Source organism: Trematomus bernacchii, unplaced genomic scaffold (genome assembly GCF_902827165.1).
Source record: "Trematomus bernacchii unplaced genomic scaffold, fTreBer1.1, whole genome shotgun sequence".
Lineage (NCBI taxonomy): Eukaryota > Metazoa > Chordata > Actinopteri > Perciformes > Nototheniidae > Trematomus > Trematomus bernacchii.
Window position 1 is genome coordinate 643,309 of NW_022987807.1, and position 16,670 is coordinate 659,978.

General features: G+C 43.7%; 1 protein-coding gene across 1 annotated transcript in view; it reads left to right on the plus strand.

Moving 5' to 3' along the window:
- The window catches only part of fbrsl1 (fibrosin-like 1), a 349,747-nt gene extending 333,077 nt beyond the window's left edge, over positions 1–16,670 (plus strand). Inside the window, 12 exon segments of the mRNA XM_034150862.1 lie at positions 525–775; positions 4,289–4,343; positions 4,530–4,624; positions 6,689–6,760; positions 7,002–7,031; positions 7,344–7,415; positions 9,447–9,579; positions 10,331–10,347; positions 10,349–10,415; positions 11,604–11,687; positions 12,500–12,770; positions 14,226–16,670. Of these exon segments, the coding sequence (XP_034006753.1) occupies positions 525–775; positions 4,289–4,343; positions 4,530–4,624; positions 6,689–6,760; positions 7,002–7,031; positions 7,344–7,415; positions 9,447–9,579; positions 10,331–10,347; positions 10,349–10,415; positions 11,604–11,687; positions 12,500–12,770; positions 14,226–15,525 (2,447 nt within the window). The 3' untranslated portion in view covers positions 15,526–16,670.

Here is a 16,670-nt window from a genome sequence, read left to right on the forward strand (position 1 = left end):
CAACAACCAGAATTATGTTTTTCGCTTGCCAACAATATGTGATTTATAACGATTTGATAATACGTTTAACAATTTCACCAAAACATGCTGCAAAACAGAAGGAAAAAAAAACCTCCAGCGATGATGGCTGTGTCCAAAAATATGTAATAAGTATGCTAGTAGAGGGACAGAGTGTGTGTGTTTTCTGCTGGGATGACTCTTGGTTCTCTCTTGTCTTTAGATACCAGCCTGTTGATATCATTCAACCAACCTATCATGTATTGCCAGCCTCATTCGGGGATTCTGATTGGCACATTGTCACAGGCAACTCTCTTACCACCACCAATGAGTCCCCACGTAGAAAACCCTCACAGCATGAGCTGGAGAAACAGAGAATGCCAGGTGACTATTTTCTCTTCTTCCCTTGTTGTGAAAACTGACGCGGCGCCCGTGCCTCTTTTTCTTCCCTTGTGTCCCCCCCTTCCCCCACCCCCTTTTATTTCTTTATTTTTTTTTTTGGTTTTCCTCGCTCTCCTTTCTTACAGAGCGTGACCTCCTGAGGCAGGAGCTGAACAACCGCTTCCTGGTTCAGAGTTCAGAGCGGGGCCGGGGGCCGTCCGCCTCTCCGCTGGCCCCCGCGTCGCTCCTGAGGGCCGAGTTTCACCAACATCAGCACATGCACCAGCACCAACACACCCACCAGCACACCTTCACGCCCTTTCCCGCCAGTCTGCCCCCGGCCGCCATCCTCACCCCGCCCACCGCACCCCCCATGGTGCGTACGCAAGCCAGAAATGTGAGGATAAGTAAAAATTAAATTAAACAACTCCCTTAAAACCCCGACCACCAACCAAACCTGCCCCCTGTTCCAATCCCCTCTGCAATCAACTACTCCCTTTTTTCTTTACCCCAAAATTCACAGATACGTCCCGTAGATGCAGAAACCCCTCCCACCCCCGCCCTGAAAAAAATAGGAAACTCATTCAGTTCGAATGTTGATTTTTTATTTCCGCCTACTGTCCTGCTGCTTGAATCTGAAATGTGATGGAAAGTCTAGCAACATCAAATCTGTTTCACAAAAAAAGGCGGATTGTACCTACTGGCTGCCACCTTCCTATACAAACACACACTCACACTCTCACACAAACACACACACACTCACACTCTCACACACACACTCACACTCTCACACACACACACACACACACACACACACACACACACACACACACACACACACACACACACACACACTTTAAGTTCGTCCACATACATGCTAGCTGTCGCTAAGTTAAACCCAGCCAAACACATGCATACTTGGTTTGCAACTTCCTGATCCGTATTTAAAAACACATTTCATACTAACTGTACATTCACAGTTTGCATTACTTTCAAAGAGACCATTTTCAGACATGTCAAACCACATTTTATTTAAAATATTCACCCCCATTTTAAACTTTTGACATTGGCTTTTAGTTCAGTATTTTCGGAGGATCAAAAAAAGGGGAATTGCCTGAAGGCAGCCTTTTCAATTGTTTGCATATGGACATGTTTTAATGCTTTTCAATGTTTTCATTTCCCCGTTCACAAGAGAGCAACAAAGGCCCTGTCAAAAGTTGTGTGTGTGTGTGTGTGTGTGGTGTGTGTGTGTGTGTGTGTGGTGTGTGGTGTGTGTGTGGTGTGTGTGTGTGTGTGGGTGTGTGTGTGTGTGAGTGTGTGTGTGTTGTGTGTGTTGTGTGTGTGTGTGTGTGTGTGTTGTGTGTGTGGTGTGTGTGTGTGTGTGTGTGTGTGTGTGTGTGTGTGTGTGTTGTGTGTGTGTGTGTGTGTGTGTGTTGCGCATATGGCAACCACACTTGCAGGATGCATTGGGTCAAATGACCTCATTGTGGATGAAGGGGGGGGTGACATCACTGCAAAAATGTTTTGATAATGTTTGTAATTGCTTCCTTGCTTTGACGTCTGGGAGGGAGGGGGGTCAAACACTAGCAGATTAGTACAGGGCAGAAGGGAAAAAAAGGTTATGACTATCCATCCATCATTTGAAATGCACAGCTATCTCTGACAGCCGATTCAGACGGGGCCTCCATTGGTAACTTTTCAGCATTAGTCTAATGGATCTAATCCATCATGTCATGACCTCTGATTAAGAGTCTGTGGTCCCATTAAGGCCCCCCCCCCCCCCCCCCCCCTACCCTCAGCAAGATTACCCCCATCCTGTTCATTAGAAATCAAAGCTCTTGTATTTATGGCACAGTCTCAGATAAGTATAGCGACCGGTCTTTAGCTGCACACATGCTACGTTATCTGGTGTGCTGCTCATTCCTGACATGGTAGGAATTATATACAGCCCTCTCTTTGAAGATGAAAGAGGCGATTTCCCTCATCTCACTCATGCTGGGCATTATGTAGCTCATGATGTACATACACACACCCCCCCTCACACACCCACCCTCCGTCTCTGGTTGTTTTGTTACGATGGGATTTAAGAATGCTGTTAATGTCTTTTTTTCCTTTTAATTGAACGTATGTAATAACGTAACTGTTTTCCCTTTCCTTCCTCCCCTCTTCTTCTCTCTTGGTGTTTAGAGAGGCGGCAGTAATGATGATTATGTTGTGGTTGTTTTACTGTATTTTAATGAAATAGCAAAGTCCAGTTGTCTCTTTCTCTCTCTTTTTTATTTTATCCCCATGTCATTTCAACAATCCATAGCGAATGGTTGCCATTAATGAAATGATGAAGCCTCTATATATGTGTATTGTTTAACACCCTCCAGCAGCTGCCAAATGAGTGTCTTTCCTTCCCTCGGCTTCCTTTGCGACTTCTACCCCCCCCCCCCCCCCCCCCCTTTGGACAAATATATATATAATTTTTATAAGATGAACTATTAAAACTTTCATTTGCCAAAGCTGTTTACCATAAAAGCTGTGACAGGAACCGTAAATAACAAGGGCGCAGATTTTGAGTTTTTACTTTTCCTTTATTTTTACAAGGCCGTAAAGCGACCAAAATGCCTCTCTGAGTGTCAGACATTAAAACCCGCCGCGCCTTCAGAGGAGCTTTTAATGAGCTCGGAAGCTAGCTCGGCGTTTCCTCTCCGCAGGCTTGTCTGTCTTTGATTTGGACCCATTATCGCCCACAAACAGGGCCGCCGTGGCTCGCGCTGCAGCCATTTTGTGTGCAGATGTGAATGGCCCTGCTTTTACCGGAGGGCCCCTGACCCAAAACCCCCCCCCCTCAACCACCCGTGTCGCTGCACAAGCACACACAGAAACACCGATTCATACCCACACATTTCCCTGCTTTATGTAAACCCAAAACATCTGCTCCTGCCAAGAGAACTTTGAGAAAACACTCGCAAAAAGTACCTGCAAATGGTTTGTGTATTTGCGGAATAGGAATAAGTTAGTGTCACTTGTAATTAGCCTGTTACAAAATAAAGAGCCAGTATTGGCCTGAGAACAGACATACAAAGTAACCATTCATACATGAGGCTCTCCCCCCCCCCCCCCCCCCTCCAATCATTCTCAGCTTACTGACGAGATTCCCATGTGTTCAGGGCATGATCAGAACATATTTTCATACTACGGCAAATTCTAGATAATTCTGGTAGGCATTAGCTCTAAGGTTTCCACAAATCAATTTCAGCATGTCAAAGCTTCCTCGGTTTCGTGCTGATCTGTCCTGAATTAGCTTCGAACCATTGCAAATGTCATCTACATGATTCAGCTTGAATCATAGAAGACAGACGCAAAACAGTTTTGCTTTCCATGACTTTATGGACAGATATTTGGCCTCCATTTTAAGTCTGAATCTGGATTTCTAACACCTAAAACAAGCTGTATGTCTCCACCTGCTCCCCTCACATCCATTCCATCGGGGCTCGTTGCGAAGAAAAGAAAAAGAAAAGCCCTGGCAGTCAAAAGCAATTAGATTCACATTTCTACAAATGTTCCAGTGAATAGAAACAACTGGTTTTAAAATGGTCTGATTCCACAAGCCGGGCCTCCACGCCTAACCTCTGTACGCTCAATTGGAAAATCATGCAGGCTGTCTTCATCTTGGCCGTGTGCTTAAGCGCTCGTATTGTTAGTAATTTAACTGCCTATCTGACCATGCAGTTTAAGTAAACCCATGACCGGTGCAAGCCAGCTGCTTTTCTCCAGGGTTTATTATTCTGGATCCAAACCAGCTACAGATGTTGATCATGTGTTTTGTTTTTGTAATGCGAAAGTAATGAAAGCTTATTATTTAAGGCTCGTACATGAAGGATTTTATTTCCTAATTTTTTCCTCTCTTTTTTTCTTCCAGTTCGACAAATACACCCCCAAACTGGACAATCCATTCATCAGACATTCAAACGTGAGTTTCTTTTTGTCATTCTTATTCAAATGTGTTATTTGCATTTGGCAAATCAAATATCTGACACATTTGAATGTTGCCCGAGAGCGTTTCTGGTGATGTGTGTGCATATGAGTCCTACACGTATCTCTGTTTGATTTTTTTTTGTGTCTTTTTTTGTGTATCTCCCGTCCTCCTCTTTCCTCCCCAGTTCTTCCCTCCTACCCCCCCACCATGCCAGGCATGCCCCCGCTGCTCCCACACTCAGGACCCTTCAGCTCGCTGCAAGGAGCCTTCCAGCCCAAGGTCAGCCCCACACCCCCACCCTCAGCCTGTACACCACTGAAACACCCACTCAATGCTTCATACAATGACATGCACTCGAGAAAAGTCACCCTTTTATCAGCATAGAAACACATTTTAAATGTCCTACTGCATGTAAAGAGTGGCTGTACGCACTTACTTTCACTAGAGCAACGAATTTAGCAACCAGAGACTAGCTGGAGTAGTTTTGAGTTCAAATGAAAAATGCGGAGGATATGCATTTTATGCGTAAAGGAACAAAATGACCATAGTAACGACCAATTTCATGTCTGGGATGATACATTTACAAAATGGGTCTGGTATAGAACAGAAAACATTACTTATGACCCCTCCTGTGAGACGTGAGAAATAATGTAGTTATGAGAAATAGTTATGTTTTCGTTATCTAAAAGCACAGATAAGACAATGAAGTAATGCGTTTAAAATAAAAGGCCCTATTTAGCTTTTGGGGTTTTCCCTTTCCTGTCGTGTGTTATAAAGGTTTTTGTAAATGGTCTGTGAAAGCTAGAATCCCAAAGTGAGTTTCTCTCCAATAAAAAAAACTACCTTCTGTTTTCTGTCTTTGGTTGACAGAAGCAGCAGAGCTTCGTACACCAAAGATGTGAACAAGATTGTAATAAATCTCACCCCATCCCATTTAAATCCACAAACCTGTCTATAATACTCTGTCAGACCTGACTGGACCTGAACTGATCTAAGACAGGCCAGGCCAGAGATGAGAAAGTGATGTTTAGGAGAGTGAAGCGGAGAATATGCAGAGGCAGTGTAGGATGTGAGGGGAGGGGAAGGGGTGAGGAGGGGTGTGAGGAGTCTGTCTGGCAGATGCCCAGCGGCTGTGACCCGGTGTAAGCCACCAATCAAAGCTGGCCTAAATCCGCTGGCCCGATTCCCAGGGGGCTCTGTCGTGGAGGGGGCCCTTTTGTGGAAGGCCCCTCCAGATGGTTCTTGGAACAGTCTTATGTGTCCAAAGCCCCTGCTAAGTATTCCTGGAGAGTAGCTAGGGAGGGAGCGCTTGGGATCTGTGTTTGTTAGTGGGGGGGGGGGGGTCACCCTGCAGGATCTTCTTCTCCATGACGTGTCGGGATGGATTAATAAGGCTGATCTAGGCACTCCAAAGACTTAGAGATGGGGGAGATGTGTTTCTCTGACGCGGCTCAGCGCCTGCAGCATCATCTCAGTTTTATCTACTGACATCAGCCATGCAGAAGCAGTCGCTGAGGATCAGTGAGCTGTACTGTAGGAGGATATAGGGTTACAGGGATGCTAGCACCACTATAGCTAAAGTGTCTTATAGTGTTTTCAGTTTCTCGTGTTTCCATGCAACGCGTATCAATCTTGATTTGTTTGTACTGTGTATCCGTGCAGAATATAGTTCAAAGCTTCGTTTTATAATGCTGACATTCGTTCTCTAAATGATCCTTCAAAGGCTGCACAGCACGTCTATTCATTACAGTATATTATATTTCATTAAGCTGACGTTTTTATCCAAAGCCCCTCACAATAAGGGCAATCAACCGTGAAGATACAAGCTATAAACAGCGAGTACATTAGCTGTCAATAAGCCGAACCATTTGTTGACTACAATGCATACATTAATGTGTAACAGATAACAGTGAGGCTACAATAATGCAATTAGCATAACACTAGTATATAAATAGATGCGTAAAACTGTTTCCCTCTCATGTGATTCAAACATTTCCAATAAATCAAAATGTATTCATAAAAAATAGAGGTAATCCTTTTCTAAGTTCACAATTAGTTTTTATCTCCTGAATATTTTCAGAGGCTTCAGTGGTTGAACAAATTAATTTCCACTGCAATCATCAAGGTTAATACAAAAAGAGGAACTATGGCGACAGACATTCAAAGCTTCATTCTCAAACCCTCCAAAAAAAGTCTTAAAAAATAGATTATGAAATGACATTATATGTGAACACCTTGGAATAAATATCCTGTTTTTCTTTAAGGTGTCTGATCTGTAAATGTTGAGTTTCTTACCGTACATCTAACCATGTTTCTGTTTCCTTTTGTCTCTCTTTCCGTCAGTCATCTAATCCAATTGACGTTGGGGGACGTCCTGGAGCAGTACCTCACACACTCCTTCAGAAGGATCCACGGGTAAGCATCGATAGCATCCTGAAACACATCTGTGTCTTTTCCTGTATGTGTCTCAAAGAGATGTGGATGCATGGATTTGCACAAACATCTTGTTGAGACACGGTACTTTTCCTCATGCATATCTATGGACACAAAGAAAGACTCAGTATTAAATGAAGAATCTAAACACTGTTGATTCTTTAAGCCTGCAGAACTGCATATCCTGTTGTTTACGTTATTGATTGTCCATTTGTCCATACAGATATCAGATCCATACAGGACATCCGTCAGGGTAAGTGGTTGTCTTGTCCATCTTTTGTAAAAAATGTTTCATCTCTCTGGCCAGGCCACAAAGTCTAAAACTGCAAATTCTTCAAACACTCCTGATCAAGGAAGTTCATGGTTTTGGCTGAATTTAAGGGTAGCTTTGAGGTCTCATTGGGCTAAAGTCAGGGTTAGATTTTTCTTAATCCGTTGCCTGGTTGAAAAATTCTGACGAGTTCCCACTTTGTAGTTTGGCCAGAAAATCTCAATGCCAGAATCCATTTTTAGCTCCTTATATCAAAGCCAGCAGGCTAACCTCAGTTTCTCTCTAAATTTTTAGAAACCTGGCAAGTGGTGCGCAGTGCATGTCCAGATCGCATGGCAGATCTACCACCACCAGCAGAAAATGAAGGTGCGTGACACGGATAACGATGTCTTTCAGGAATCCTGCTGTCATGTAAAACCAGAAACAGTGTATTGGGTAAAGGAATAAGTGAGGCTTGTCATGTCATAGTTGGATTGTTACCTGTAAGATAATCTATAATGGTGTTAAAAGATTCAGAAAGACCATCTTGGTTGCGAAAAATGACGGATACAAAAATGCTGTTAAGGTTAATAATGATAACAAATCTTTCTTCATTAATTCTTAGCAGAATTAAAGGCTTTCTGCATGGCTCAATGCATTTAAATAGAAATAGGCCGATCAAAAGCCACTACATTTATAGCACATAATCAGTATATGATTAGAGTGGTGCAGTGATTACTTATTTGTGGAGGCCGACACGGAAGTTAGCATCTTAAGAGCTCCCTCGTACAAAGAACAATGCGATTTTTACATAAAAATTCACAATATTGCAGTAAATAAGATCTGTGGCAAACACACGTTTATGCAACACAGTCTCACGGCATTTCGTGTTATAGTCACGAAATTAATCTATTGATTCGTGTTCACCAACACGATTTCGCCATTTCTTTCGTGTCACACAGAACGATTTTAAAAGCAATGTAAATAATAACAAATTAGAAGGAAAAGCACATTTAAAAAAATACAGATTTCAATATTCTGACACAGAACGATTTTAGAAGCAATGTATTTATATTGGTAGTATGTTTCGTGCCTGCACCAAATAATAACAAATTAGAAGGAAAAAAAGATGACATAAAATACAGAGTTCAGTATTCTGAGGCTCTGAGCCATTTCTTTTCCTCACTGACGGCAAAAAAACTCACACATTATACAATTTAAAATAAAAGGGATAGGGTTAGGCTTAGGGTAAGATATTGAGTAAGAAAATGTTTTATGAACCACACAGCTTCTGGTCTTCCAAGACCCGACCGGACAAAAAGACGTGTTGCAGGCACGAAACATACTACCAATAGAAATACATTGCATTTAAAATCGTTCTGTGTGACACGAAAAAAATGTGAAAATCGTGTTGGTGAACACGAATCAATAGATTAAATTAATTTCGTGACTAATAACACGAAATGCCGTGAGACTGGGTTGGTTTATGATACTTCCACATTTTGTTCAGCAGGATCATTTCTGCACCTTAACACCACTTAATAGCATGTAAGCATAATTGCAATCTCTATAAGTAAAAAGCTAAATTAAGGCTATAAAGGAACTACATCACACTTCAAATCAACACCGCTAAGTTAAAGGCGGCTAACTCTCCGCATGATGAGTTGTAATTGTCTCATTTTGCCACTTGTTAGCAACCGCTGTTTTTAAGACATGTATAAAGCTTCAGTCAAATCAAATGGCCAGAAGTAAAAAGTTCAAGTTAAGCTATAAAAGAACAACATCCTAGTCGCATGTCTACTTATCACCAAAGCTAAGCTAAAGGAAGCTAACTTTCTGCTTGATGACATTTAGGAGTCTCATTTAGACACATTAACAACCACTGTTTTAAATCCACCAGTGGGGTATTTACTGACATATGTTATGTTGTAGAAGCAAACATGAAACGCTCTTAAGGTAGTGTTTGCCACAGATATTATTTCAGGAATTTAACAAGAACACATTGACTTTGAGACGAGGGAACAGGAAGTAATAAATGCTAACTCATTTCCGTGTTTTAGGACTCAATCCTGCACCACTCCTTATGTAATTGTATTGATGATTTGGACACAGACAAAAATATTTGTGTGGAGGATGGTGTGGCCTCGCCATGGAGATCCTCTGCTTATGCCAATGGTGTCGGCCATTATTGGGCTTTGAACCCCCGTAAACAATGATATAGTTTTTCTAATCAATACATATATTTGTATAACACTGTTAGCTACAATTTTAGACATGGAGCCATTGTTGATGTATCTGTCTTCCTCTGGTCTCTCACTAAATGTAGCTGAGAATAAATCCTGCCTCTGGAAACGTTTGGTACTGTCTAGACACCTAATTTCCTTTCTTTGTCTCACTCTGCTTCTCTCTTGACTACAGCAAATGCAGCTGGATCCTCACAAACTTGACATGAATGGGAAGTTGGACCTGTTCAGTCGCCCCCCAGCTCCTGGAGTCTTCCCAGGGTTTCCATACCCTCACGACCTGGCACGACCCCTCTTCTCTTCCTCAGGTCAGTAAGGACTTTCCAATGCATGGTGACAACACAAATTATTCAAAACACTCAAATGATCCCTTTCCGAATCCCTTCCAGTGCCATTTTTGTCTTTATGTAAATTAGCGTTTTTAGCTGCAATTATTCCGTCACCACTGTAATGAACTGGCATCAGGGTTTTTTTTTCTCTCCCTCCTCTCATGTAATGTTCACTTAATTATAGTGCTTTTGTAGCAAATGTTTTGCCAGTAAAGGGAGTCAGATATGTCTATGAATATGGATGACTCTCAGTGAGGTAATTGACTGATTTGCCCTGCGTTGGAGGGCAACAGAGAGGCGAAACAGCCTTTGACTGGTAATTATGCAGTGGTGTGTCAGAGGCACTGCTGTAATTGGTTCTTTCATTAACAATTCATGGAATATGTGCGATGGTAACAGTGTTTCGTGAAAGAGGCCATCTTGTTGCACAGTCAAGAAATGACCCCAATAAGCAGCTATAGACTCACGTGAGAGCTAAAGAGCTAAATATCAATAGCTAATTTGCTCAATGGCAGCATCCTCTAGCTTAAATGTATATTCAACAAGTTTCGGATGCAGAAAATATGTGTTAATATATACTCACATTTACATTTTTAGCCCTGGCTAATCACCGGGGGCAGAGTAGTTTCTGTAGAAGAATACTTGCATGTTCTCTCTGCATGTCCACTTAGAGAATGTATAACTGGATAATAATAATAATAACACTGTTATACCCTCTCTTTTCTGATAGGCCCAGGCCACCCCGCCCCCCTCTCCTTACGGCCATGTCCCCCACCCCAGCGGCTTCCTGCCTCCTAGCCATTTGGCAGGTAAGTGTAAGTAACCCCACATTTATTTATTTTGTATACATGTATCCCCTCCTTCTCTTTGTCTCTTTGTCACCCATTCACTTTCTCTCTTTTACAACATTGATTAAAACACATCACAGGGTGTAATTTGAAGCATAGGTATTTCTAGATTTTATAATTTAAGGGTTATATGGAATCCATTTGGCCTATTTAGTCAGTCCGTTGCAGCATTTCTTAAAGATCACGGCAATGGCATACATTCATACATATGATTCATAACACAGTCTTAAATAACTGTCTGGTGTCATTAAAAATACTTAGTTAGCGATAGTCTCCCCTATGCAGTGCAGCAGCATACAGTATATGTTGTTTTCTTTACTCTATATGCTTGCAAAGTAATTTGAGGGTAGATGATATTGGATTCATTTGTCCATTTCATTTTTTTTTTTATGCATTCGTTTATTTTCCTCCATTCCATCTGACGCCTTCAGAGAGGCAAGTTGATTTCATGGAATGAGCCCTCGAGACAATCCATTTTGTGCTTATGAATACTTGGTGCACTAAGGAGGAAGATTTAGCGAACAAAATGTTCCTGCGTGGGGAATTCATGTGTGAGGCAGCGGAGACTTCTTAATTGTTGTCTTTTCTAATACATTAACAAACCCCCGAGCTCAAAATCCTTAAACCCTAATCTGTTGGTAAATCCTGCATTTTCCTGATGGATTTTTCACTGTATTAAAATGGGGCTGCAAATTATCAGTTGATGAACTTCTCAGGGTAAAATGTTTGTGGTATTCTTCTAAATTTTACAGGCTGTAGTCTGCGACATTGGAGCCAAACAACACTTTTTTTTCCCAATTAAACCATTGTGGTCTGTCTAGTCTAATTCTAACAGCGTCTAATTCCCCTTGTCCTACTCACTATTGTCTATTTTCAGCACAGAGCAACAACTCTTAAGTAGAAATGTCCCCCATCAGGCAGTGTTCATCAGGGTCTCCTCTCCAGTTAGTGAATCCAGCTTCCAGCGACCTGGCCACTGCAGGTTTATCAGTCAGAGAGCTAGGGTGGCAGCGCAAAAAAAAATCACAGCTCGCTTGTAAGAGAAAAGCCGAGTGGAATGGGCTGGTGTCGGATCGAGCACCGCCAGCCAGCCCCCCCCCCCCCCCCCCCCCCCCCCCCCCCCATTTTTGCTAATCCCTGTTTGGCATTTTACAGATCCTTTCAGTCGCTCCAGTTCCTATGGCGGCCTCGGCAACCTTTCAACCAGTGCCTTCGGAGGATTAGGCAACCCCTCGCCTGGTAAGCGCTGGCCCCCTCTCCGCCTCCAACCCCTTTCAATCTGGCCCCTGTGGCCGGTAACAGAACAGAGCAGTGCAGGGCTAGCGTTAGACCACAGGGAGAGCCAGGAGGGGAGGAAATAAAAACACTTAGCTCTAGTTTCTGTGTCAAAACAGTCCCTAGCTCAGGGAGGCCCAAAAAACCTCCTCCACTTCATCCACCAACCACGTCCCCAACAGTCTGGCTTTAATCTGGCGGCGCTGCTGCCAACAGGCTCTCTCAGGGCCGCTGTTTGGTGGCAATTCATCTATTAATTATTTGACAAGCCCCTTCTGCAACCACCATGGAGGGCTTTATCCCCCCCCCCCCCCCCTGCATCATTCTCTCTATGGCTTTCTCTCTTTCTCTTCATCCCTCCTATTTGTGTGCCAAAGCCTGTTGTGAAAATGGATGTGATTGGAATAGACATGCTGTGGAATGCTAAGGTCTCCCTTGGCTTCTCACAGCCTCTCAACTCCAATGGGCAAGTGAGTCTCCCCTGTTCATCCAGTGCAAAAAAAAAAAGAAAGAAAGGGAGGCGAGGGGGGGAAGCCCTTTAGTCCAAATGAGTAGGTTTTTTTTTTCTCTGGTGGGGGGAGCCATTAACCTCTAACTCTTTCAAACAGATTCAGTGAGAGAACCTCCAGAGACAAAGACAAAAGCCGCTTTTGTTGTTGAGTCTTTCTCATCTTATGTGTCCTCAAGAAGGTTTTGTGCCCAATTAACTTACAGTGGGTCCCACGCCTGTCTCACCCCCCCCCCCCCCTCCCCCCCCCACCCCTTTATCTCTCCAGGGTCCAACAACATGTTTGGCACTAAAGAGGGGCCAGGAGGAATGCCCACGTTCGGCAGCCCCCACCACGACACCTGGAACAGACTTCGACGCACACCGCCATCTTTCCCCACCCCGCCACAGTGGCCCAAAAGTGCCGATGCAGAGAGGAGCAACTCGGCCAACAGCCACGAGAGAGAGAGGGAGAGGGAACGGGAGAGAGAGAGAGAAAGGGAGAGGGAACGTGAGAAGAGAGACTCGTCTGTCGGGAAAGAGGAGAAGGATAAAGACAGGTGAGTTTGAGGCCGACGTAAATGTACTTGTGGTTTTGTTTGGAGGCTTTTAGATTATTATTTCAGATCTGCCAAAATGCCATTACTTTACAGTTTTTCTGCCATTTGACGCTACACTAAATGTCACTTTTGTTTTTAAGCATTAAGTGAAGAAGGTAAATCAATCACACACAAATGTAAGGGACAACAAGTGTGAATATTTCCAGAAACATAACTAAGCCTCATTATAATAAATACTTAAAGTGGACCTATCATGCTATATTTGAATAATATAGTGTAGGACCATACCTATATAAGGCATATTTATACTTTTTTTTTTTCAAAATACCAAACAGATCATGCATTTTAGCCATGCCTCATTTCGCTCAATTTGACATTTTTTAGCTCTGTGTTTGTAAGGGCAGATTCTGTGAGAACAGCACCACCTACAGGCCTGGCATATGTACTACAGCGTCTCCAGCGCTTTCGAACAGCAATGGCCGTGGCTGTCTCCTCCTGATTGGTGGAGTTGGCCCAATAGCCGTAGCGCCACCGTCCTGACGTCAGGACAGTGTTCAAATCTGGATCAGTTTTTATCAGATCCGTTGCAGCCCCTTTTTTAGAGATTTGGGTATGGAGGAAAATAGAGAGGGTTGTGTTTTCTGACACTTGGTGAGTTCCCTGGAACACCGGGGACACATATTCATGTATAAAAGACGTACAAAAGTGCATTTTGCATGATAGGTCCCCTTTAATATAACGAGGACATGGCATCATACAGATCCATTTTCAGCTTGCAATAGCATCTAAACAAGCTATTTTATAAATGAATGTTCTGCACAGGTAGTATAAGGAAAATAAAGCACTTTTTGAACCATAAAGGAAGTAAACATGTCACTGTAGAGGCACAAAATACAAATGTGAACCTGAAAATGAGCACAATATGGCCAATCCTTCAGTTTTTTTAGTCGTATCCCTGGAAAATGAAATAAATGAAATTGATGTATCCAAAACAAAAACGGGTAACAAGCAGCTCTGAGAGAAATTGTCAAAAATACATTTGATGGGAATTTGTGGAAATCTACCAAACATAGAGTTAAGACAGTACACATTATCAGAGGGAGACAAGAGCATCGTCACCTAGATGTTTTTAAGGATAATAACCGATAAATCATTTTTGGAAAAGTATCTTACTACTTTTAAATCCAGGCTGAAGACTTTTCTTTTTGCCGCTGCTTTTAATTGATATATTCATCTCACACTGCACTGTAACTTTTATTCATGTACAATACCTGTGTTATTCGTGTTTTATTATCTTTGCTTTTAAATGAGTGTTTTTAAATGCCATTTTATAATATGTTTCTTTATGCTCTTAATGTCTTTCATTTTTGTAAAGCACTTTGAATTGCCTTGTGTTGAAAGTTGCTATATAAATAAACTTGCCTTGCCTTGCCTAAATACATGATGTCCTTGCAGGGATTCTGTGGACCGTAATCGCCACTCCAACCGTTCGTCTCCGGCCTCGGCGCCGGTCAGCTACCAGATCAGCAACCTGATCCGCTCCAACAGCCAGAACTCCTGTGACTCGGGTCGACATCACAGCGGCAGCGTGGACCGGGTCCGTGAGGCGGAGAAGGAGCTGCTGGAGCGCCACAGAGAGTCTTCCTCGCAGGGCGACGTGAAGGTGAAGGAGAGCCGCTCGCCGGGCAAGGAAATGCTGGAGAGGAGATCTTCAGAGGACTCCATCAAACCCACTCAACGATCTCCGTCCCCTTACTCAAAGGCGGTGATCAACGAGCAGGGCATGAAGATGGCAGGTGGGCCCCCGCCTACGCTCAAGGACAGCGACAGGAAGGAGCCCCCGATAGAGCTCCTCCACAAGGTGAAAAATGACATGAAGATTAAGGAGGAGAGGAAGGAGGAGCAGGAGGTCGTGGTGGTGAGTTCTGAGCCTGCACCTCAACCACAACCGCAAACTCTTCCTCCTCAAATGGGCCAGTCTATGAACCCTCACCACCACCACCCGCCGTTATCCCACCAGGCCCCTCTCCCCTTACATCGAGGCAGTGACATTCCAGTTCAAGGCATGCACGGCGTCCCCATGGCTCACTCGCTGCCTCTCTCAATGGGGGGCATGCCTCAGATGGGCAGCCTTAATGTGCTAGATCGGGCTCGTATGGCTCCCTTTATGGGTGTGAGCCCTATGGCGGGAAGGGAACGCCTCCCGCACCAGTCCTTCCCATGGGACCCGCTCCGAGAGGCGTACCGCAGCCTGGACCTGCAGCGGCGCATGGACTTCCAGCTCAGGGCGGAGCAGGGACACCGCTTCCCCAGCATGTACGAGCAGGAGCGAGCATACCGCGAGAGGGAGGCGCACGACTACTCCCACCACGAGCACCTGTTGGAGGTACGGCGAGAGCACGAGAGGATGAGGCAGCAGGTGGAGGAGCGAGAGCGCATCCATCTGAGGGAGGAGCTGGACAGAGCGCGCCTCCATCAGTTGCACCAGTCCCCCATGGAGGGCCATCTACCCCACATGGCCCCTTTTATGCCCCACCTAGGCGGCATGCCCTACCCTAGACTCAGCCCCTCCACGGGACACAACGGCCCCATGAACAGGACACCCCCTACAGCCGCTTTAAGCGCACCTCCACCTCTTGTGCCAGCTGGTAGTGCCAGGCCAGTCTCACCTAGGAGGACTACCCCCCTCACCTCCACCCAGGACCCCCGGGACTACTCCCCGTCTCGCAACCCCAAAGAGGTAGAGGCCCGGTAGCTTCTTAGAAAGTCTTTCAGCCCCCTAATCTGAACTCCGATAGTGAACAAAATGCACTGCTCTTCACCAGGAGAGAGCAAACCTCCCTAAGGGAAAAGGTATGATTGTACAAAGTAAAGGTGTGTAAGGCTGATTAAGCACATGCCATGACTTTATTTTTAACGGACTGGAGGTCGAACAATGTCGGTAAAGAGAACATAAATATGTGTATGTTTATATCCGGCTTAAATATTTGATAATTATTAATATATTAATCAAATACCTTTTTTCAGCTTTGTGCGAAAAGAGAGGTCCTGAAATGAGTTTGTACATTTCCTATCCTTGTTCCATGTATAGATATCATTTCTATGAATTGTATGTATTTTGTGCATTACGCCTTTTACAATATTTATCCCAGTTGATTGTGAGACATATCCATTATGACCCACTGTAAAGACTGGATTTCATTTCAACTTTCAGTAATTTAACCTCATGGTACCAGGATATCCTCAATGATGAAAATGTACAAAGTTACATTACGGATTTTTGTTTTGTTCAATTGTTTTGCCTTTGAGATATGCAGATAAATATATATTATGAGGTCTTTGTTCAGTCTCTGTAAAGAAAACTGATGTAAATAACCTGTTGATATTTCTTCGCTGCAAAATGACCGTGTACATTTATTAGTCTTTTTAACCATTTCTAGAAAAATGAAATGAAATGAAACATGGGGGATCACGTCCCTGTTGGATATCATGGAAACAGACAAGCCTGGCCAATGGGTGTTTGACTGGAGGGTGTTGTAAGGGGGCCTAGAAGGATCATCTGCTATCTATGCAAAGCAGCACACAGCACCCTTATGAACCCGGACGGAGCGGACGATACTGGTGATACGAGAGACACTTGGATTAACACATGTTTATAGAAAATGATGGAATTATGAAAAGACTTCCAAGTCAAAAACTGGACCAGCCCCGGACAGAAAAGAAGGACACTTTTTCGAGTGGGCGGCAAAACGGACTTTCTCTGTCAACCTTGTGGTGTTGTGCAGTTGTTTTTCTTAGACTCTTGTATACAAAACAAGTAGAGTTTTAGGCGTGCAAAAAAATGAAAATGAACATTCTTGGTTTAAAATGTACGGAATAAAGTTTGGACCTAATGTCATA